At 35.3% G+C, this 24,738-nt stretch overlaps 1 protein-coding gene across 3 annotated transcripts in view; it reads left to right on the top strand.

Annotated features, from left to right (window-relative positions):
* The first annotated feature begins 658 nt into the window (after positions 1-658).
* TMEM207 (transmembrane protein 207) overlaps positions 659-24,738 on the top strand; it is a 32,696-nt gene continuing 8,616 nt past the window's right edge. The window contains exons 1-6 of one of the 3 annotated variants that reach the window (XM_024740280.1): positions 659-847; positions 2,704-2,741; positions 3,238-3,279; positions 7,503-7,547; positions 8,593-8,735; positions 11,551-14,808. In XM_024740280.1, the coding sequence (XP_024596048.1) occupies positions 773-847; positions 2,704-2,741; positions 3,238-3,279; positions 7,503-7,547; positions 8,593-8,735; positions 11,551-11,705 (498 nt within the window). In that variant the 5' untranslated portion in view covers positions 659-772 and the 3' untranslated portion in view covers positions 11,706-14,808. Of the gene's footprint in view, positions 848-2,703; positions 2,742-3,237; positions 3,280-7,502; positions 7,548-8,592; positions 8,736-11,550; positions 14,809-24,738 lie in introns of those variants that run through there. The other 2 variants (XM_024740290.1, XM_024740282.1) reach the window with 2 other exon arrangements.

The following is a 24,738-nucleotide window of genomic DNA, read 5'->3' as shown; positions in this document are numbered from 1 at the left end:
AAAAAAAAAATAAAATAAAATGGTAGTTGAAATAAATCTCTATGTGTATTTTAATTTATTTCTGAACTCTATTCTGTTCCATCTATCTTTTTGTTTACATGTGTCAGTACCAATTTTTATGCTTTTATATTGTCTTAATATATAGTAGTTTCGTGCCTCTTTAGTTGTTCTTTTTCAGAACTTCCTTTGACATTTTTGGTAGCTTTTTTGTTGGCAGTTGTGTTGGAGTTCTTTCATTTATATATATATTGAAATATACTCTGTTTAAAAGTAAGCTGCAATTATTATGAGACAGGGGAAAACTTTATGTCCAAGGTTGGGTTACACCTGGGACTGAAAATGATGTTTTGGAAAAGAAGAGCAAAGAGGACCAACAAAAGGAAGGAAACATAAATTTTCCAAAAAAAAATCTACAAAACAAACAAACAAACAACCCAGAAGTACCCTGGAATAAAAGCATGCACTTGAATGTTGTAAGTTATTTCAGCAGCCAGCTAGTTTTGCAGGTCAGCATGTATTACCCTGGCTTTTAAGGGTTTGAGAAACATTATCAGTGTTCTGAGCTTAAACTGAAATCCTTGAACTTTCAGTACCTGTGAGCTTGCACCTAAAATTCCAGCTCCTGGCAGGCACTTTACCAGTCACAAGGAGCCAGCATTAATGAGTTCCCTGGCATGAAGCAGAACTTATAGAGAAGCTAACACGTTCTGAGAAAGACGGAGATAAACACAGACAGCAAACCACTATCCTTGAACCTCTTGTCCTTTAAGTTATGTCGAGATCCAGACTTCTAAGTGTCACTTCGATGGTCTCAAAAACAGGAATCTTGTGTTTGCCACTATTCCAGGTAACCATCTCTCTTTCTGGGAAAAGATTTTCAAAGCTACTACTCTAAGGATCTGATTTGTTATAGATTTGTGGTTTGGGCAACAATGACTCTGACAGTTAGAAGATTTCGTTTAAGAATGTGTTACCAGAATCTTAGGGCATTATATATATTGGTTAAGCATACAGATAACAAAATGGTTTATGACCTTAGTCCTATGTCTTCTTTATTTAGTTCTATTGCTATTGAAATATGATGTGATCAATATTTTTTTAACTTTGTTATGCTGTAAAATTTTTAAAAATCAGAAGTGTTATTGACATAAAATGCTGTGGCAGGATTAATTTAAGGTATGTTTACTGTTGCCCAAAGCCATACTTGAGGCTCAACAGTTTTTCAGTGCTGAACAGTGCAGACAGAACCATCTTAGAGTCTATTTTGATTCCTCTGCTCTAGTATCTCATTCTGACTAATCCCTGCATTTCTGTGTCTGTGTTTCTTGAATGCAACGTATCTGAAATATTTAGGTATGAAATATATTAAGACTTCACTCCCCATTTCTTGATAACTGCAAACTGTGACATTGGAAGTGAGGTAGTAATAATGTAACACTGTGTACTTCTTGCTAGGGTTTCAAGGAAGTGACTTGAAAGTGAAATGCTGGCTTTATTTGTTTATCTGTGAAGCTGGATCCTAAATGATTTCATCTGCTCATAAATAAACTTTCTTTATGGACAAAATTTGAACGTTCATTTTCCTCTCAGTTAGTATGCAAGTCTATTTGCAGCATTCTAGCAAAAGAGAGTGCAACTCATTTTCTGTGCTTATAAATTGTTCATTACCACGCTCTCTGATGGCCAATTCATGACTCCATCTGTAACTCCACAAATCTCTTTACCCAGACAAACTTGGTGGAATAAATATGAGGTGCTGAAGAAGATGAGTTTGGGATTAAGGGGGGAAAAAACGTATCTCACGCAAAATTTCCAAGTCTATGATTTTAAATTTTGTAACTTCTTACTTGTATTGATATTTGTATGTAGGGTCCAGGAAAATAAATACTTCACAGACCTCATCAACACAATGTTTAGGGCTACATATAAATAATATTCAACAAGTTTTCTCATTGTACATGAAAATGGTCTTAGTTCAAGAGAAAGACAAACCTATAAGCAAGTACTCTAGATAGGAGTACTTTCTTTCCTCTGTGACGTGAGTTATTGTAACCTATAAGGCTCGACACAGAGGATAAGAAAATTGTGTTAGAATACTTATGGTTTGGGTCTTTTAAAACAAAGCAATCAAGGTTATTAGTTTTCCCCTCTTCTTTGATAAAGAGAAAAATGTAAATCTCAACAGGAATGTCAATGGATTTTAGGTTGACCTTAGCCTTAGAGCAGGTTAAAATCACTCCCTCCTTCGTTCATGTATTTAATATCCACTAATGCTAAGGGAATGGACTTCAGTTTTCATGTAGGGAACTTGATTCCTTTGCGTGAAAATAATATTCACAAGTAATGAAACTCGTTCCTCTAGCTAAAATGTGAAAACAAAGAAAAATGCAAGGTGCACAAAAGCTCTTTAGATAAAGCAAAATCTGCCTATAGAAAAAACAAAATGTTTTCACACCCACCTATGGCGGTGTGTAGGATAGGAATCTGGCTCCCAGTATATATCTCCTGTCACTGCTGAGCTGGAGAATCTACCCAGAGACTTTTTTCAATTACAGTTCTTTGCACCAATAGACTCTGCTGCGGAGCTTTTAATTAAAACAGAAAAACAAGCAAAATGATATAAACACACATTGTCTCTAGGCACTGTATTAAAGGGTTAGACATGAAATGTTTTGATTTCATTGTTCTAAACATGTGTTTCAGTTGGTGCTATCGGACTCACCATGTGAAGAAAATGAAATGTAAGTAAATAGCAAGAGGCTCCATGGTTCTATTCAGCATTTTCAAAATTCAAAGGATAAAAATGTCTCAAGTCATTTGAGAAGCCCCAACTGAGTTTCAAATGATCATTATAATCATGCAAGAAAAATAAAAAGTAAATTGCTTTTAAATGCAAATGGCTCAATTTTTCTAAAAGCAGAAAATATGCACTTTCATTGTGATCAGCTTTGTTAAATAAATAAGGGGCCTAGTTGATTTCTAGGTATTTTTGCTCACTGAATTCTCCACACTTGAAGTTTTAGGTGTCCTTTAAGTTCATGAAAGAATCATGACTTCCTCTATGACTCCATCCACATGTATAACTCACAGGGATGATGGGAGACAGTTTTCTGGGTAATTTGGTTTCAAATATAAGCAAACTACCAAAGATCTAACCTGTATTATGTGTACCTTTCAAAGTGCTTTTGATATGTTATGTGAATAATTGACACTATTTTCTCACTTTTCGTACTGTAGGCTTAATTCTTCTCAGAATTCTATTCGGGAGATGGGGAGAAGGTGCCATTAATAAAGCTGCTGATGATTAACGATAACTGTAATGTACTGAGACTTCGTGCAAGTGTCAGAAAGCACTTCTGCCAAGCCCTATCTTCTCCTGGGAGCAGCCCTCACTGCCAGCTAGCTGTTTTTATCATTGACTGTTACCCTCAAGGCCGGGGTCTCTGGGCATTGTCTCCAGATTATGAGGCCATGCTGGGTGGGGTGCTTTCCTTGGCCCTGGAATCCTTCACCAATTTCTGATGGATCATCCCATTATTGATCATCTGCTTATTAAATGTGTGCCACTCTTTCAGCTACTGCATGGCTCTCCATTGCTGTTTCTTTACCTTGATTTTGGACTTGCTTTTTTCTCTGTCTTCTGGTGTTGGTGACATAATGGACTTTTGACTATTGGTGTGCTTACCTAACTTTGGACCTCATGGCTGTCTCATCTTGCCCTTTCATCTTCTGCCTTTGACCCAGAATAATAGAATAAAGAAATTCATAATTGGAAAGGATCAGAAATGTTGAATCTAATTCCCTAATCAACATGACAGGAGAACATGGTATTGAGGAACTTTATAAGCTAACTTTAGAGTCACTGAGGCTACTGGCCTTTTTTTTGGGTGAAGAAATTGAGGCCCAAAGAGAGGAACAAATTAACTGCAGGACTTAAATTAGTACTTAGGTACAAACTTTTTGGCTACATCATTTTGCATGTAAAATGTCTGTTATATTAGTCATTATTTAATATCATTGCTTTTGAATAAAAACAAGAAACCACCTCAAATATAATGCAAATTAACAGAAAATTAAGACAGAGAAGGCAAGAAAGTGGCTGATTTTGTGGAGAGGTCATATAAGGTAAGGAAATGTATTGAAGGTAGACACAATATTTCAAATATTTTGCCAACACAGGAAGGTGTTTGTGGGATCTATTATTAGTTCTATTTACATTTTTTTCCCAGCACAAGACTAATTTTTTTCTGCTCTAACCCGATCAATTTATTTATTTATTTATTTTAACATCTTTATTGGAGTATAATTGCTTTACAATGGTGTGTGTGTTTCTGCTGTATAACAAAGTGAATCAGCTATTCATATACATATATCCCCATATCTCCTCCCTCTTGCGTCTCCCTCCCACCCTCCCTATCCCACCCCTCTAAGTGGTCACAAAGCACCGAGCTGATCTCCCTGTGCTATGCGGCTGCCAATCAATTTATTTTTATAACTGCATGTTTAGTATAAACAATGCATTGCTAGACTTTTTGTGTATAATTTAGATACTATAAGTAATTTAGTGTATGAAATCAAACACGTCAGAGTCCCTCTGAAAAATTACACCTTTAATCTTTTCCCTTTCCCAGAAATAACCACGTACACTGATGTACATGTATGTACATAAATAGGATATTTTACAAAACATAAATAAAATCATAAGCATATGGGATTCTGTAAATGAATTGCATTAATACATTGCTGATGATAGTCTACCATATTACCTGGCTTGGGGAAGTTAAGTATTTTGTTCAAGATTAAACAAGTAAAAGGCAGAGCTTTCATCTGGGCCTATGACTGATTCCTGAGCCGGGGATTTTCACTACAAATCCACACTGCACGTCCAATATTTAGATAAAATTACACACCTGGTGAAATACCTAGGGGTACACAATCCAACCATCCTTTTGGGTACTGTACAATTTACCCACCCCAGATTAATTAGGTCAGGCCACTGGTCTCTGGATGATATGATTTGACACCTGTCCCTTTCCCAAATTATTGTAGCTAAATTGCATTCCGGCTTCTGTTAAGAGTAATTTTTACAGAAAGGACCCATGAAATTTATTATTGCATTTATTCTAAGAGTACTGTGAGAAACATTGTTCCTGTTGTTAAAGACAACCTCTTTATGAAGCCCCATAGTTTGAATTTGTCTCTCATTTCTATAGCTGGAATAGTTGTGCATTTGGTGAATAATGCTGCCTGTTTTTATTCATTTTAGAGGATACTATATAACCAATTCTCTCTTTCATCCTATTAATTGCTAGAAAGCTTAGATTTACTACATTCAGTTTACAAACTGATCTCACTTTTGGCTTATTCTCTTTGTCTGCTACGCTCTGTGCTCTCATTTCTAATTTTTTTTGTATTTTTAATATTTTCTTAAAGCATTTTGGAACACAGAATATTTAATCCATTCAGGCAGTAGTCCACATAGTAATATGAGGCTAGAGATGAATTTTACTCTCCCCAGTTACAATGCTGCATGGTGGTAAGAGACATGAACTCCACAGCCAGACCATTTGGGTTTAAAGCCTGCCTCTGCCACTTCCAGCCACAGGGTCAGAAAAAGGAAGTAAAGTAAATAAGTTTGGATAATTGTTAGCACTTGAAAAAAATATTGAGTGGCTCAATAAGAGCCACTCAATAATTGACACTTATTGAGTGTCAAAAAGAAATGACATAAGGTAGTTAATATTTAGAATTGACATTTTAATAAGTATATGGTCTATTTTGAAATGTAAAGGAGAGAAGCAGAGATTTATATATGGAGGAAGATAAAGCAATCCATACTTTTTTCTGATCATAAGCTTAGATTTCAAGACTCAAAACCAAGAACCTTGAGCTGTTTTATTGAGCCAGGACACCAGGAGTATTTCTCTACATACATCTTTAAAGTGGGATAATACATTTTAAAGATTTTTTGTATTTATAATATACTATGTAAAAATTGTATGACTACAAAAGTGATGTATGTACATTATAAAAATTCAAAGAATATAGAAATACTGAAAATATAAAGTGCCTCACAATACCACCTTCAAAAGAAGCAAGCATTGTTAGTAATTTGGTATATATGTATACATACTAACTGTATAATACCTATGTAGTGAAATCATTGTATTTACATAAAAGAAAATATACAAAGTAGAATTGAGCTCTCTGTATTATTTTGTTTAATTATAAATATCAATCTATGTTCTCTTTGATGAATGGATAATATTCCTTTATAAGGATGTTCCATTAATTATCTTTATAATCCTTTATTGATGATCACTTGTTTTAGGATGTTTTTGAAATTTATACTTCAGTTGCCATTTTCCCCCCTGCCGTTTATACCTATATACTTGGCTAAACCCTCTAGGTGCACACACACAAAAAAATCTTGTCATCTGGGTGACTGACGTTTGTCTTAAATGTTTGTGGTAAAATTTTTAAGTTGATACTTCACATATGTTAAAAAGTCATTTCTGACTAGTATAGTAATAAACATGACACACTGCTTCCTTAGAGATGCTGAGAGCAATAAATTAGCTGACATTTAAAAATGCTTTCAAGCTGAAAAGTGCTAAGTATTATTTTAACAATGACCGAAGAAAACATGATTAAGTACAGCTCTATCTCAGAAGTTTATCAGGCTGTGATGAACGGTTTTCCACTATTTAATGCTAGAATACTTGAACAGCGGCCCATACACTAAGGTGTGAAAAAAGTCCATCAGCAAGCGTACATTTAGTGCCCGTGTCTGATATAGTGAGGGACTCTGGAATGAATAACACTTGAGTGTCTATCCCTGGGGAGTTAAACCTCCTGAAAATTACACTGTGAACTTTGTTTTTGCATCATCTTTTTAACCTAAACCCAGGAATGACTGAGTTGTGCCTAGATACAAATATGGTTTAACCATCCTAATGGAAGATCAACTTCTAACTCCTTGGTAAATGGTATGTGTGACCACACACACCCATTTTACTTTTATTCTAATTTTTTTCTCCAACCAGTCTACAGGCCTGGTTTAGTAATATCTTCCTTACCAAGATATTAAAGGATAATAGAGATTATGAAATTTCCCTGGAGAATTTACATTTTGAAAAACTCTAGGTCTCTGAATAAACAGAATACTGCAATGGTTATCTGCCTAATGCCTAACACCCATGACATGTTAGCCCCGAAAAGTTAGTCACTACCTTCTCAATGCACAACAGTATTCGTAACTCTAGAATCAAGCCTATTACAGTGCAATTATCTGCTTACATATACGACAGTCTCACATTTACCTGTATTCTCAGTGCCTTAAATGAAGTGGACATTCAGTAAACATTTGTGTAATTATGGGGGGTGCAGTGGGTAGGTGATTGTTGAGGAAATAAGTGTGGTCAGAACAAATACTACAGTCCAGAAGAATAATCCTTGTCCCTCTAGAGGTCCAGCACTAACTGCTCTTCCTTTATTACCAGGTGCACAAACTATAAAGATCAGTACACAAATGGCTGGTATATCTGGTAAGGACACCCTCAATTTGTGTTATAAAACCTTTAGTGGTATATGACACTCCTTTTCCTAAATAATTGAGATGGAATATGAAATCATAGAGCATAAGAAAACTTTAGGGACCATGTGGATCAACAGAAACATCACTTTCAGGTTGTTGGCCAGTGTTTACTTAAACACTTCCTATGACAGGGAACTTACTTTTTTTTTTTTTTTTTTTTGCGGTAAGCGGGCCTCGCACTGTTGTGGCCTCTCCCGTTGCGGAGCACAGGCTCTGGACGCGCAGGCTCAGCGGCCATGGCTCACGGGCCCAGCCGCTTCGCAGCATGTGGGATCTCCCCGGACCGGGGCACGAACCCGTGTCCCCTGCATCGGCAGGCGGACTCTCAACCACTGTGCCACCAGGGAAGCCCGGGAACTTACTATTTTTAAGAATAATAGTTTATTCCCAAGTTGGATATTTTTAAAGGTAAAATCATTGTTCTTTATCTTGAAATCTCCCAAAATGACTCCTCCACTGATTTCAGTTCTGACCCTAAAAGCCATTCAGAATATGACAAAAAAGGATTGTTATAACTTCCTAAACCTTGGCTTCTGTATTTTCAAAACTAAACATTACCAGTTCTCTCAATTAGATGGTTAGCTCCTCAAAGACAGAGACCCTGTCTTGTCAACCTGTGAATCCCCAGCTCCAACATCTAAAATCTATTTGGTCACTTACGTACTAGTTGAATGAATGAATGGATGGCTGAATGGAAGGAATAATGGATGAATGAGTTAAGGAATCAAGATGCTGCTCTTTTGAACAGCTCTCCAATTTCTAAAGAGAAAACAGTTAAGATTACCTTGCAAGACTGACCCCCTCTAAGCTCAGAGAACATTCCAGAGTCAGTAAAAATGTATGAGTGGTGGTGGGAGATTGCTTAAGGAATTTGGCCTCCCAGATTGCTTGTAACCGGTCTTGTTGCATTTTTGCCCCTTTCCGGGAAGTAGCAGGAGCTCTTTAACTTCCCAGAATGCTCTACCTCACTCCTCCCTTTCTTCTTCTGGCATAAGGTTCTTGCTGCTGATTTTCCTGGTGGCTCTTCTCTGTGGAGCAGTGCTCTCCTGCCTCCAGTGCTGGCTGAGGAAACTCCAAAATGGTCCCCGAAGATGCACCATGGCTGTTTTTGCTGTTGGAGACTTGGACCCTGTTTATGGTAAGCTGTCTACACACTTCTAGACTTCCTCTTTAGAAACCTTATAGTTTTGTGTGGGTTGAAAATCTAATCTATGAAAAGCAGATTTATAAACATAGAACAAGACATGGTTTATTGAAGACTCAAAGGCATGCACTGGGGAGAGAGTCTAAATGAGAAAACTTCTGAAGAAAAAGACCCCAAAAGAAAAAAAAAAAAGTGTCCTGGGGAAGTGACTCAGAGTTGAGTATGGGGATAGAACCTAAACATGTCATTCAGTCAACAAGCAGAAGGGAAAAGATACACAGGGCTGGACACTCCAAGTAAATGGTAAGGCTTAGGGTACAGAAGAGCATCTCCGGGATTTTAATATCCATCTATCCTACCCCGTGTTCATAGTCTCATTTACAAAGCTCTCCATGTCTCACTTACCTGCAGTAATATTGAACAACAATTTACAGATTGTCTGCTGCCACTGCAGAGCCTGAAATACTGGAATTGGACAGGCGAGTGTCAATACTCATGTCCTTTCTCCCCAGACATATTGGCAGCATCCTGATCTTGTCTGCTCCCAAACCCCACCCCCCAAACCATGCCTTTCCTATTATTTTCCACTCTCCGTTAAGAGGTATGAAATGGAGGAAAGTATGGTCTTGAGTTATGTGTAATTGCTAGCCTCTGCTGTAAATAGAAAAATGACAATTTTCTGATTTCTGGGAAGTGACAATTGCTAGTTTATTTCTTCATGTTAAGCAGTGTCCTCATCCAGAGACCGTCTGTTATGAAACTTTCCTGTTAAGGCACTGCATTGTATACTACAGTTGCCTCAAGAGTGCTTGGTAGAGATTAACAGCTGCCCTTCAGAAACTTGGATCAGCATAAGATTTTCAACAGAGCAGGAGATGTCCTGGACAAACTAACAGCTAAATAGGAAGTGGGGTAAAAATAAACTAAAATGTTTTAATATCAAAATTCAGTACTTTTTTTTTTTTTTTTTTTTTTTTTACGGTACACGGGCCTCTCACTGCTGTGGCCTCTCCCATTGAGGAGCACAGGCTCCGGACGCGCAGGCTCAGCAGCCATGGCTCACGGGCCCAGCCGCTCCGCGGCATGTGGGATCTTCCCAGACCGGGGCACGAACCCGTGTCCCCTGCATGGGCAGGCGGACTCTCAACCACTGCGCCACCAGGGAAGCCCATCTGTGTTGTAACATTAGTAAGGATAATGATTAAATCATTACTTAACCATTAAGATAGGATAGTTTGGGAAATACTATTGTAAATAAAAGAAAATGCATCATACTATTAGCATAATACAGCTCTTGCTATATAGTAATAATGCTAATACTATTATCGCTACTAATAATAGTGACAATCAATTTTAATGTGCGTCAGGCTTTGTTTTAAGCACTTTACATTCATTTAGCCTTGTTTTTATAAATGTAGATACCATCACTAGATTTTTATGGCACAACAGCAAACTGAGGTGTAAAAAAATTGTGTAATAACCTAGGAGTAGATTATTCAATTAAATAAATAACCCCTTAAGAAAAGTGTTGAACCAGGAGGTGAGATTTATATTCTAAATATGGTCCCACCCTTCACATATTATAATAATATTTGAATTATTATATTATGGAAATTCATGATTCTAAATAAATAGAATGCACTCCAAAGTAATAATTTTGAGTAATCTACATATGGATTCCAGTGAAGCAGCTATTGCCTGATATGTAACTACTCTTGGAATCATTTTGATAATTGTGCCATGTTCTTTGGAATCTTCTCAATGGTATTGAATCTTAATCCTTTAAGAAAGAGATCAGCACATTTTTTATATTAAAGGCCAAAATGTTTGACTTTGCAAGTGTGTGGGGATGACTCACTTCTGCAATTATAGTAGAAAAAGCAGCCAGAGACAATATGCAAATGAATGGACATGTCTGTGCTATTTCAATTTAATATACAAAAACAGTCAAAGAGCCAGATTTAGTTTAAGGGTGTAGTTTTTTTTTAAAGGTGAATTTATGGCTGTTATTATTGTTTTGGGAAGAAGAAGCCAAATCATTCCCAGAAAGGTAAAGACCCTTGTGAATAAAAGAAAAAGTATAAAGAGAGAAATGGTTATAAAATATTACTGTTAATTTCCTGTGTGATTCAAAAACAGTCTTTCAAGCCAATACTAATAGAAGACTTCCCAAAGAACTGTTGGAATAAGTGCATGATCTCTCAAGGTGATCAGTTTCAGGAAGAAAATGTTTGCTTTTTGATATATAATGGCTTGTAGTATGCATAATCTAAAGTCAAGAGCTTTGATTTCAAAATTTTCAATTTGAGAATTTAAAAATTGAAAACTTTTCACAGCTTGATATTTTTACTATTCATCATAGAGATGTTGAAATTAATTAATTGCGTGAGTTGCAGTTTACAGAGCATACATATAAAATAATGAAGTTCAGAGGTAATACTTGAACGTTTCTAGTGATATTTGCATATCTCATGATGGAAGCATTAGCTAAAATGCCATTAGTGTTTACAGGAATCTTGTCTTCTGATCTTCCAAAAGGGATATTTCTTCTAGTTTCAGCTGTTAAGTTGTAGGTGCTTCTTTATGGCTTAGTCAATGATGGTCTAATCGGTTCATGAGAGCAAATTTTCTTGCTGTAATGACTAAACTACCGTGGCAGAGAGTGATATGGTTGTAAATTTTTTCTCAAGGGAACAAACAATTTTCTGTTGCTCCAGTGATCCAAGAAATGCCAGATTTTATTAGGCCGTTCATGTGCTTCTGTTTTATGCTGACTAGAAAGATTATGCCTCCACCTTTCTCTTTCCAGGGACAGAAGCAGCTGTGAATCCAACTGGAATTGGAATGCACCTTCAAACTCAAAATCCTGAATTGTATCATGTTCCATGTTTTGGTGCTTTAGGCCCCCCACCTCCATATGAAAAAAATTCTAAAATCAAGCTGATTTTAGATCTGGATGATTAATTGAAACTCTTAGAAATATTTTTAATTCCAAAACATAAAATTTAAGAACAGTTCTTTCATTTAGTGGGAATTCCTAGAGATCAATTAATGTAGTCTAAAAAAGGACAAATAGACAAAAGCATAAATGTAGGAAAAGAATTTGGAGCATGGAGATGTCACCGTAGTAAATTAGTGGACTCTTGGTATGTCACTGCTGCTTTATACTTTTATGCTCCTAATCAAGTTTCTCCATGTACTCAAATAGGCAGTACTTAACTCAAGGAGTGGCTTCCATTAAGTTTAGGATTTTGCTGTCGTACACATCACAAATTTTTCTGCCTCAATCTCTATTTTAATTTGACCTCTTCCCTAGTATGGAGTCAATAAAATTATCATAATTTAACAGTGACCCAAATAGAGATGCATACATGTCCAGACCCAGAACCAGAAAGAGAATATTTGAATTAGGGTGAGGGGAGAGAGTAGGAAGAAGGACCATTTGGAGTTGAAGGGTGAAGGATGAATGAAGAGGAAGATTAAAAGTTCAAGGAGTTGTATGTCACAGCCTGAGAAGGGAGAAAGTGTTGATTGAAGCTGAAGGAGACTACTTAAGCTGTGAGGCACATGTAATCCCACAGTGTGGAGAAGCAGAGGCTCCCATTTTATATGAGTGAGTGCAGACTCCAGAGCCCAAGACCGGTGCCTCAAGACTTGGCATTTCTTAGCAAACCATGGTAAGAACCCTTGGCATAGATATCAGTATTCCCATTGAGGACTCTAACTACAGAAGTAGCAGTGAGATATCATCAAGTGACATTTTTGCAGTGGCCACGAGCAAGGGGTCCAGGAAAAGACATCCGTGGCAGACGCCATATGGTCTTTGTTGAACAGAATGGTTGACATCTTCACTTGTTAGTCTAATATACCTTTCAAATTTAACTTTGACCAAGCTTATCTCCTAATATCTTCGCAAACATGTTTATCCAAACCTTTCCTATCTTAATTGATGGTAATAGCAAGCTTCCAGGTGCTCAGACCAAATAACCTGAGCCTTGAGTTTTCCGTTTATGTGACTTCCTACATCAGGAAATGCCTTAGCTTGGCTCTACCTTCAGAATAGTTCTAGATTCTAAACATTTCTTATGCCATCTCTGGTGTGAGCCATGTACTGTCAGTTCTTCCCTGAATTACTGTAATAGCATCTAAATGGGTCTGTTTACTCTCAGCTTTGCCCTCCTATATTCTATTTCCAACACAGTAACTAGAGTAGGATTCTTATAGCATAAGGAGGATCATGTTCCTTAACTAAACTCCAATGACAACATATCTCACTCAGAAAATGACAAAAGTCCTTGACACATGGCCCTAGAGGATCCATATGCCTCTCAGTTCTCCTTTCTAGTGACTCTCACCCTTACTCATTTGCTCCAGGAACCCTGCCCTCAAACCTGCCAGGCTGTACCCAACCCCCATTTGACCTTTCCAGCCTTAGCGCTTTCTGTTCCTTTTGCCTGCAAAACTCTTCTCCCGGATATCAACATTGCTTCACGCCTTCACCTCCTGTAAGTCTTTGTTTGAAAGTCACTTTTTCAGTGAGGTCTGCCCTGATTACCCTACTTTAAATTGCAATTTCTCCCAACCCTAGCACTTTCACCTCCTTGTCTCAGGTACACTACTCCTTTTCGCATAACATCTATTGTCTTCTACTTATCATCTTCTACTATACTGCATAGTAAAATTCGATTTATAATCTGCTGTCAGCCTTCCCTTGCTAGAACATAAATCCATGAAGGAGGGATCTTTGTATTATACACTAATTTATATCCCAAGCCCCTAAAACAGCCTGGCGCTTATTATGTATTCAAACAATTTTATAAGTAAAGCTCACTAGTTCTCAAAAGTTCCAAAAATAACTGGATGGGAATTTGATGAGAATGAAGCCTTACAAAAGTGACTGTGACTAAGAGCCAGGGACAGCTGACAGTGCTGTATAACTTTAAGTTATACATGGTAGATTGAACATGTCCATTCTCTTCTTAAACCCACGAAGATTATAGTAAAGGAGTAAAAGGGCTTTTTAATTCACAAGAACAAAGAGAGTGGCAAGAAGATGATGAAGAAAATTAGCAACAAGTTTTAGTACATGGAAAGATGTCTAAGATAGATAAAGATAGATAAATCATAACTGACTGGGGTTTCAAGTTTCTCCGCTATGCTAAAGGACCTATGGAAAGAAACTGAGAATAATCAAGCAAATTCCTGCTGAACCAATGCAGAAATGCCCAAGAGTTAGAGGCAAGAGAGGTGAAGAGAATTTTGGGAATGATGATGAACTTCATCTACAGGAAGATAGCATTGAAGCAGCCCAGAGAAAAGCCAGTTCCAATCAGAACATGACAGTGAATAGCTGTAAGAGAGTAAGAGGTAAGATTAAGGAAAAAATCTGTAATGAAAATGTGGTGATAAACTAACGATTGGTAAATGGAAAGTGAAGAAACTGAAAAAACAAGGTGATTATAAATCTATGAAAAACAAAAGTTGGATTAACCGCCCAAATGGTTAAGTTGTGAATAATGTAAATAATTGATGTTGAATTATAAAATGAGGGTTATTCATATTGACAGTGTAGGCAGAGGAGGAAAGTTTGGATGAGGGTTAGGGTTAGAAAGTAAATCCTAATCTCAGATTGTGTGGAATCAATGAATAATATCTAAATTTTTTTTAAAAATCAAGAAATAGTAATAAAGTACATCATGTGGAAAGATCATAAATATCTGAAACAAAATGCCCAAGAGTTGAAAATTATTTCCTCAAGAAATAGTATTTGGAGATAATGCTGTGTGGGAACAGGTAGAGCAGAGATGTGTGGATTTTCATCATGAACCTATAGTACTATTTGACTTTTAAAACTAAATGCAAGTGTTACTTTAATAAAAATGAGGTTAAACAAATAAAGGTTTGGCAGATTTATACTTTGCAGTTGCAAACAAACAGAGGAAATCATATCACAAGGAAAACTGTTAAACATAAATGTCTTTAGGTGGTGGGGCTACAGGTGATTTTATTTTTGATTCACTTTTTTAGATTTTTCTAATTGCTCAGTAACGTGTACATTACTTTTATAATTGAAAATCTCAGCAAAATTCTGTTTTAAAAAAGCACAAAACACTGCCTTCCTTTAATAGATGAGAAAAATGGGCTTTGGAAACATAACTGACCACGCAAGGTACATAGCTAAGTAGTGTGAGACAAAATTAGAGACTATTTGATCTTTTAATTCCTGTCGCAAGTATTTTTTCACTATGATCTTTTATCTTCAAAAATGGTTATAGAAATAAACATCAGAGAATGTGGGTTATAATTACATTTATTTCAAATAAGTAACTCTAACGAAAGAGATTTTGGTCATATCCTATAAGCTACGTATGTTAAAATCCATTCCAGTTACAGAACAGGCAGCGGTTATAATTAACACATAGAAAAGTATAAGCACATCTGGAAACAGGGTTAGTGATTCAGCAGCTGGAGTTTGATGAAGACATTAGTGAAAGTCAGGGTTGAAGCCGTCAGAATTCATTTTTAAGTGACTTGCATTTTATGTGCCAGTGCAAGTCTAACCAAAGTTCATGCTTGGTGTGTGGTTGGTTGGTTTACCTTTGGGGGCTGGGGAAGAAGTGTGGAGAATAGGCTGTAAGCAGGTGGGTAGGGTTGACAGAAAATAGTTTGTTTTCAGATAAATTTTCTGACAAAGATTTTTTGTCGAATATCACAGGTCACATTTTAATTTAATGTCTTAGAAATACTTACTGAATGACTGCTGTGTGTCAAATATTGTACAAGGTTCTGGATGTATTTCTCTGATAAACTTTGTTAGTATTATTTTTCATGATACTAGAGTTTCCACTACTTTAATCTGACCTCCAGACAGAGACTTGAAAGTTCCATAGCAAGTGCCCTTATGGTCCACTGAAAACTACTGCAAATAACAAAATGATAAAACTAATTTGGGTTATAAGATTATCATGATATTTAAAATAGAAATTAAAAAAAAAAGAAAACTGTGTTCCTTTCTGTCATCTCATTTCTGAAAATCTTTACCTGCATCTTAGTTCATCAGTAAGTCATTAAAATTCAATTTAACCTGGCATCTCAGATTTTAATTTTGATAGGACTAGATTTTCTTTTTCTTCCCATGTTAAAGAGCATTCATTTTTTAAAAGGAGGTTTGTCTTACTGCTGAAGGGTGTAGCTTTTTCTTTGAATGTCCAGCAGAGGGCATGAAAGCCTGTCCATGATTCTAGCCCAATGGCTAGATTTGATTTAATGGCTAAAGGGAAACCATGAAGCTAGGTTTTTGACACACTCTAGCAGAATGGAATAATAATGAGGTTCACATTTGCAAAGAGCCATTTAGTACTTTAGCTCTTGTTGCTCACAATGAAGCTGAGCGCCAGGTGAGACGCCTGCCATCAGAGAGTCTAGAAAATTTGAAATATACTTGTACTTCTGAGGGTGACACTTGTAAGTTTGAGTTGCCTAAAAAGGCAAGGTAATTTGTGTATATGCTCCTTATGTGGTCTGTGACACCTACAGCACTGACCCTATAGGTCTAGTCTATTATTTTTCTACCTGACCATGAGTTCGCCTTTAATTTTCAGTTTTGTAGTTCCAATTTGTTTCATTTGTGTTAGGAGCACAACTTTTATAAAAGACAACTATAAAATTCAGTATCTTTCATGGAAATGAAGTAGAGCTAGGATAAGACTGAATAGCATTCAGCTGGACAATGAAATGAAACTCAACCAGAATATTATATTTAAGGCAAAATGTGAAATACTTCAGGTTTGAATAAGAGAAAATGACACCATGAAACTGTGTTGGCTATAAGGCTCCACTTTCAATAGAGAAAGATTTTTTAAATCAGAACAAAGAAAGGAAATAGAGTATACATTCCAAAGGAATCTTTCACTTTTAAATCCATTTTGCTTTGTGATTTTGTACAAAATAACAATACAAGCTTTTTTCTTCCTGCTTAATACTAGGTCTTGGAAAAATAGTATATATTTTTTTGTTATATTACTAAATGTAGTTCTGGGAAAATGAAATGAAAGTAATGTCCTTTTACAAAATGATATAATTTGGTGATAAACAAAATGTAATTTATATTTGTGCATTTGGAAATAGTTATTTTTCCCCTTCTAAAATTATGTCAGCCTAGATCTATCTGATTCATGAAGCAAGTAATGTATATCAATCAAGATGTCAGATTTTTATATTAGTACGATGAAAAATGGTATTGCTCAGAAGCACTGAAATTATCAAAGAATTCAGGTGTCTTAGTTTCATTTTCATGTTTATTGAGGAAAAGTTTCCTCTTTGGAAAATCTGTTTATGGAATGCAGTAAGCAAAACTTAGAGGATTTCCCTTTCACTAGTAATTAATATAATTTTGTATCTCTTTATATTTAATAAATTGTCAACTTTAACTTTTTTCATCGAATATGAAACCTGAATTCATCTGTCAATTCAGATTATTCTCTCATTTATGTACCTAAATCTGGATACATTTATACTGTTAAAGAGCCTTAGGTACCACTGACTAATTGCCTTTTAGATTTAGAAGGTCTGGAGCTATTATTTTTTCATGAAGAGTATTGAGAGACACAAAATAAGAAAGCCTAGGGACTGATTTTAAACAATCAGTGGACGATTGCATGCTTACCTGATACCATGTGGAATGTTTGTCACCTGTGACATGGCCAACAAAATAGATTGATGTTATATGAGGAGAGTTGGATGAAGGGTTGGGAGGCCAATCTCTCAAGGATACCAAATCATTACTGAGGTTCTAAGGTCTTTCTGGAGATAAGGGTTTTTTTTAAGGAGAGTTTGTGGTTGAAAGGAATGCTTTGATAAGCTGTGTAAGCCAGTCAAAGGACACACTCAAGTAACAATAGATGGTCACTAAAAAGGGTAAGTCTGTGTAACCCCAGGAACTCTGCTTTGCTGTTTAAGGTTTAAGTGTTTGGGACCAAAACTAAACTGTGTAAGGCTTCAGAGGAGAGTTTTTCTACTTTATAAATACAGTTTTACTATAAATTTATTAGCATAAGGAGAGGATTCCACTAAGAAGAAAACAAGAATTGACATATGCTCAGAACAACCAGTACTGGAACATTAACTCCATGTGATTAAGCCTCCACTGTGTTTTTAGCCTCCAATTTTTATTTTCCAATAATGCATTTTATTCTTAGTTTCCTTCACCTTTATTTTCTCTGTTTTAGACAAGGTTTGCTAACTGCTTCAGTTGCTGCTACATTAACCAAATTAGCTTATTTTGTTTTCATTTACTAAACTTGAAGCTTTTCCCTTCACCAGTAAAATAAAGCCTCCCTCTGATTTCCTCCTCTAATCAATACTTCTTGCTCCATAGTTTTAGAAAACAAAGGCACTGTATAATATAGTTTAAATTTAGTAAAAGGAAAAGACATTTTTCAGACAATTGGAACAAAATAGACATTGGGAAGAATGATATTAAGGATTTGTTGTTTATGTTGTTGACTGTGATAATGGTATTGTAGTTACATTGTTAAAAAGTCTTTATCTGTTTTATATATATATATATATAAAATAAGGTATTTATGAGTGAAATGATTTGATTTCTGAGATCTATTTTAAATAACCAAATAAATAAATACTCTTATTTTCTTAGTTTTTGGCTCTGGAGAAAGCCTATAGGTTGAATTTGAGCATGTACCCATTTTTCACTTGCTAACTCTAATTCTAGCCTGTGGCTCTACTCTGCCTGAGCAATGAAACTTAATAAACTACTGAACCTTTTGCTTAACATATATTTTATTTTAAGGATATTACATTGATTAGCCCCTTGTATACCAAAATTCAGTCAGCCAAATATGGACTTACCTGTTTTTGATAACCCAAAAAGCATTTTTACTTATTTTTATTTAATGTATTTTAAAATCAACTCAGTTTCAAACTTAAATGCATTTAAATGAAAAGTTCTTATTGTATTCTAAGTGGAAAGCATGTTTTTTCATATCTACATAAAAATGAATAGACGGCTGTAAAGTAAAAATATTCAATGTACCACCTAAAAATATTTCAAATGTCATGGGTAGGAAGTATAACACACTTTGAGAAAATAAATACATGTTTTGAAATTGGGAATAGATCATAGCAGGGTAGTAAAAACAATAAAAAATAAATTCCATCTGCAGAAATAAATATTCAAACAATTAGTGATTATTTTTTAAAGTTTATCAACTGTACTCAATTTAGTTAAATAAATGCAAATCAAAACAATAATATGATATCATTTTTTTAACCCGTAAAAGTGGTAACAATATTAAATGTTGCTAATATCTTATGTTGGCAAGGATATGAAGAAACAAGCCTTTTTCTATACCACTGGGAGAAGTGTGAATTAGCATAACATTTTTTGGAACCCAATTTGGCTATGTGTATCAAAAATGTTAATACATATTCTCATAGATATAGCATTTCTACTTTTAGACACAGTTGGAAAGTAATTCTATGGTTGTAATCCTATAAGAAGGCAAAGATGCTTTTAAAAGAATATTCATTGCCACAGCGCTTATGATACAAAAAACGGAGGAAGCAATGGAGATGTGTAAGGGGACAAATTAGACAAGTAATGGTACATATGAACAAAGAGCTATGCAGCCATTAAAAAGAATAAGGTGATATGGAAAATGCCGATAAGTATAGTTAACTATTCATTTTATTTTTAAAGGGAAGATAAAGAGTATGGTGTGTACATTTTCAAAGGATCCATATATGCCACAAAATTTATTTTCTTTGTAAAGACATAAGAAATACGTGATAGGTACATCTCTTGGGAGAGAGGTGGTGGGGGAAACCATGGAGGTGGGTAAGAAAGACATTGTTTACTATTTACATTTCTGTACTGTTAATTTGTGAAAAATCTTATGCACGTATAATTTTCCTCTATGTTAACAAACATTCTCTGGGTGCAGGGATAAATGGTGTTTTTGTTTGTTTGTTTTATTCTTTATTCTTTTCTGTTTTAAAAAAGTAAAGATTACTTCAATAAAATTTTAAATGACAAATCACCAGCTTTTTTGAATGGAAACATAGAGTAACCAATACAGGACTGTGTATTATATTGTTTTCCAATTAATTACAGCATATCAAGGGCCAACATTATTCACTGGAGAGCAACTACTTCGTAGCTCAAAAGCTGCAGAACCTGCTCTGGGAATGCTTTTTCCACATAATCCCCAGTTTATCTCCTTAAAATGAAAGTGGAACTATTCTCTTCAGCATGAGGATGTTGACATAAAGAAACAAAACCAAAAAGGTAAAAGAATTGATTTGAAAGAAGATGAAAGTGTAAAGGAGAAGATATGGTAGGAATATTAATTTGGGAATGAAACTTATCTCTGTGATAGTGAAGCCTGTCTTCAATAAGACTTTGTTCCTTGGGTGATGCCTCAAAGTGGCTGACTGTAGGAGGGAAACCAGGATAGTTATCCTACAGAATAAAACTAGCACCTTATGACCTTGGCTTGCATTTCTAATGGTGGCATTGAGGGCTTTTTAGCAAACATCTTCATCTCCATTTTCCTACTTGGAAAGAAGGAAATACTATCTTCCTAGGGTTTTCATTTTAAAGTTAAACTTGTGAATGTATCGAAACCTCCTTATCCCAATTATGCTCTGAGGACATTGAACTACATGTAATTTTCAGCACATTACTTGCCCTCTCTTGATTCTATTTCTTTGTGCATGTTTTCCTCTTTACACAGAATTCTTTCCCTTAATTTGTTTTCTTTGAAAATGCCTGTCATCTTTCTTCATGCAACTGAAATTTCCCTCCTCTATGAAGCCTTCCCTGACTCCACAGGCAGATGCAGAGATTGCTTTTCCCATGACATTCCATACATACCCACATTATAGCAATTATTTTATTGTACTCTAAGTTTCTTCTTTTTTTATGCCTCTGTCCTCTCTGCATCTTTGGTTGCTTGAAAACATAGAGATGGTCTTTCAATTAAACTGCACAAATGTATGCATTAATAATGGAAGGAATAATCCAATGAACAAATAACTGCATACAATGGATACAAATAAAATGCTTAGTTTCTCCAGGCTAAGGTATTATCATCATTCACTCACTCATTTATTCAAAAATATGTATTTAAGGTCTACTATGCATCAGGCACTGTGCCAGTTGCTGGGAACAGAGCAGTACACAAAGTATAAAATGTTTTACCCTTTTAGAGCTTGCAAACTTGCAGGAGATCACGCACTCGTAAGTGAAGTGCAATGGGGGTAATGAAAGCAGAGCCCTCAGGTGTTAGGGAACCTAGTCTAGTGGAAGTCAGGGAGGCCTCCCTTGAAGAAGTGATGTGTTACTAGAGATAGGAAGGATGATAGGGATAAGAACTGGAAAAGGAAGAAGCTGTTCCAGAGCCAGAGGCAAGAGAAGCATGGGGCTTCTGAGGCAGAGAAAGAAATGCAGTCTGGTTGGAGGGTGGAACAAAGGAGAGAGTGCTAAAAAAAGTAGGAGAGGTACCCAAGGACCAAGTCATGATTGACCTTTAAAAATCATGTTTAAAAAAAAAAAAATGATGTTAAAGGGCTTCCCTGGTGGCGCAGTGGTTGAGAGTCCTCCCGCCGATGCAGGGGACACGGGTTCGTGCCCCGGTCCGGGAAGATCCCACATGCCGCGGAGTGGCTGGGCCCGTGAGCCATGGCCGCTGAGCCTGCGCGTCCGGAGCCTGTGCTCCGCAATGGGAGAGGCCACAGCAGCGAGAGGCCCGCGTACCGCAAAAAAAATAAAAAATAAAAAAATAAAAAATCATGTTAAAATTTTTGTTACTTTATCCTAGAAACAATAGGAAGACATTTAAGCAAAGGGGTAACATAACTGGATATGTATTTTTAAAAGCTCTATCTGGCTGTAGTGTAAACATGGATTGGAAGAAGGAAAAGAAGAAGCTGCCACCATCATCAAAGAGAGAAAAGATAACAATTTGGACTAGGATGGAGATAATGACCTGAACCAAAACAATGATTTACAGGGCTTTTAAGGACATTTAATGTTCATCTGGCTGTAGAAATGAAGGTAATAAGAGAGACAAAGACAACTTTCTTATTTTTCTATTAAGCATAAATTACCTGGTATCTAGCCCACAGGACAACATAAATGTTTTTGAATGAATTAACAACAGATTCTCATAGAATATTAAGAATATTTTTACAGAATATTATATAGTAATAGTAACACAGTGTTTAATGAATAATACTGTGTCTAGTGTTGTATGACACCACTTACATTAAAAAATGAGACCATTTTTCTTCTTTTTTTTCTGAATTTTTGAATTTTATTTTATTTTTTTATACAGCAGGTTCTTATTAGTTATCCATTTTATACATATTAGTGTATATATGCCAATCCCAATCTCCCAATTCAACCCACCACCACCATGCCACTTCTCTATTTTACTTCTATCATGTTATTCTCAAAAGTAATTGAAACAGTAAGCACATTTATAGAATGAGGGGGTTAAACAAGATGACCTCAAAAATTCATTCTAGGACTAAATCTCTACTTCTAAATCATTATTGTAGTGATTCCTTTCTAACATTAAACTTTTTCTTTTATGTTTTAAAAAACAATTTGAAGGAAAATAGCCATAGTCCCAATGATCACTCTGTGCATGTGTGTGTGTGTGTGTGTGTGTGAATTTCTAGTTCTATGCAGAAAATTAGTTAAGATACCCTGTAATACTTAATTTCCATTCCTATGATTACTTCTCTCTAACATGAGAGTTAAATGAGGGTAGGGTGATATGAATAATTAAACCGATAGGTGTCACTATGGAAGGCTAATTTTCAAATAGAATAATAATCTAGATGACATCCTATTATTTTTTACATATTTTGCATTATTGTAAAGTTTTCTGGAATACCCTCACCTTTTCCTTATTTTTTTATATTTTATATTTTTATATACATTTTTATGAAGAAAAACTGAAAAGAATCAGTGATTTTAAAATTATTAGTTTGAGTAATTGTCAAATTAAAAATAAATCTTAGAACTATATTTTCAGGACCTCATTTCAGTTGTCTGGAAACAAATTCTAACCAAATGTATTAATATTTTTATAAGTAATTTGTTAAAGCCAATTGACCTTCTCATTGGAGTTTTGTATAAGATGTTTTTCCTGGACTCTTTAATCTTCCAATAAAATGTTGGCTATGGATACTATTTATCTTGTTCTTTAAATTTATTCAGAAACACTTGGATTCATGTTTAAATTAAGTAGCAAACTTGATCCCCAAGGTGAATAAGTGACAGAGATTCCTATTGTACTAAAAAAGAAACAGTTGTTCATGCTTTCAAACAAAATGGGAGATTGAATCTTTATGAATCCCAGGCACCCATGAAATATAACTACGTTTAGAGGACTTAAACTCTGGAGACCAAAGAAAAACTCTTCAACATTGTACTTCAATTGCTCTACTTGATTTTACTCCTGGTAAGTATTGTGTATGTAGGGGTGTGTGTGTGTGTGTGTGTGCGTGTGCGTGCACGTGTGCATGCACAATCAATTGTGAATTATATATTGATCATTCTGATATCAGTATATCTGAAAACTGTAAAGTTTATGGTACTATGAACAAGGAAATTATATGGTGAAGGGCATAATTGGAAATCTGTACAGTTGTATTATCCTATCTCCTTTTATGGAAATTATCTTTACCCAGATATTTTTCTAAAACTGGTTTTCACCCTTGGGTCGGTTAAGTGGGATGATGCAAGCTGCAGAGGAATCATCTAGGAAGTATAGTAAAAATAAATCTGAAATTCCAGCATAGTATTATTTTTGATCTGGGTGATGATTACATAGTATGTTCACTTTGTAAAACTTTATCAAATTATACACTTATTCTCTGTGTACTTTTCTGTATATATGTTATACTTAAATACAAGAAAGAAAATACATAAAAGAATATACAAGGGATCACTAAAATAGTTTAGAAGAAAACAGAAAAGAATATCGTCACGATTTGGGGCATACAAAAATTTCTTAACCAGGATACAAAGAAATTATCATTATATAGGGAAAAAATGATGAACTGGACTACATTAAAAATAACTTGTCATTAGAAAATTTCATTAATAAAGTGGGAAAGCAACCCACAGGCTAGGAGAAGATATTCGTAACACATATATCTGATAAAGGACTCAGATCAAGAATATATAAAGAACTCCTTAAAGAAAATAGAATGATTGGCAAAGAAATTGAACATATAATTCACTAAATCGAATATTCAAATAGATAATAACCATAGTAAAATGTGTATGGCTTCATTAGTTATTAGGAAGATGAGTTAAAAACTACAAATTTTTATTTTTTGACCCCCTACATACCTACTAGAATGGCTAAAATGAAAGAAGATAGATAATATTAGGCATTGACAAGGATGTGGAACATCATGTACTGCTGTGAGTGTGTAAATTGGTACAAGCACTTTGGAACATGTTTTGGCAACATCCACTACCCCTGAACCCAAGCGCACCTGTGATGGAGCAATTCCACTCCGAGGTATCAGAGAAGGGAAGGTATAGCTCTCCCCAAATCATATACAAGAATGTTTAAGCGTAATGATTTACTGTATAGCACAGGAAATTATACCCAATATCTTGTAATAACCTATAATGGAATATAATCTGCAAAAATACTGAATCACTATGCTGTATACCTTAAACTAACATGATATTGTAAATCAACTACACTTCAATAAAAAACAGAAACAAAGGAAGTTCACAGCAGCACTCTTTGTAATAGCTAAAAACTGGAAATGTACCAAATGTCCATTACCAGTAAAATGGATTAAACATTTTGTTGTGGTATATTCTGCAATAGAATACTGTACTGCAATGAAAATAAGTGAACTAAACTACATGAAACCATATAGATGAATTCTGAATCTTAGGACATAATGTTGGGTAAGAAGTTAGATTCAAAGAATTAAATGT

The sequence above is a fragment of the Neophocaena asiaeorientalis genome, unplaced genomic scaffold, assembly GCF_003031525.2.
Source record: "Neophocaena asiaeorientalis asiaeorientalis breed wild unplaced genomic scaffold, Neophocaena_asiaeorientalis_V1.1 scaffold723, whole genome shotgun sequence".
NCBI classification, from domain to species: Eukaryota; Metazoa; Chordata; class Mammalia; order Artiodactyla; family Phocoenidae; genus Neophocaena; species Neophocaena asiaeorientalis.
This window is presented reverse-complemented; position numbering and strand designations above follow the sequence as displayed.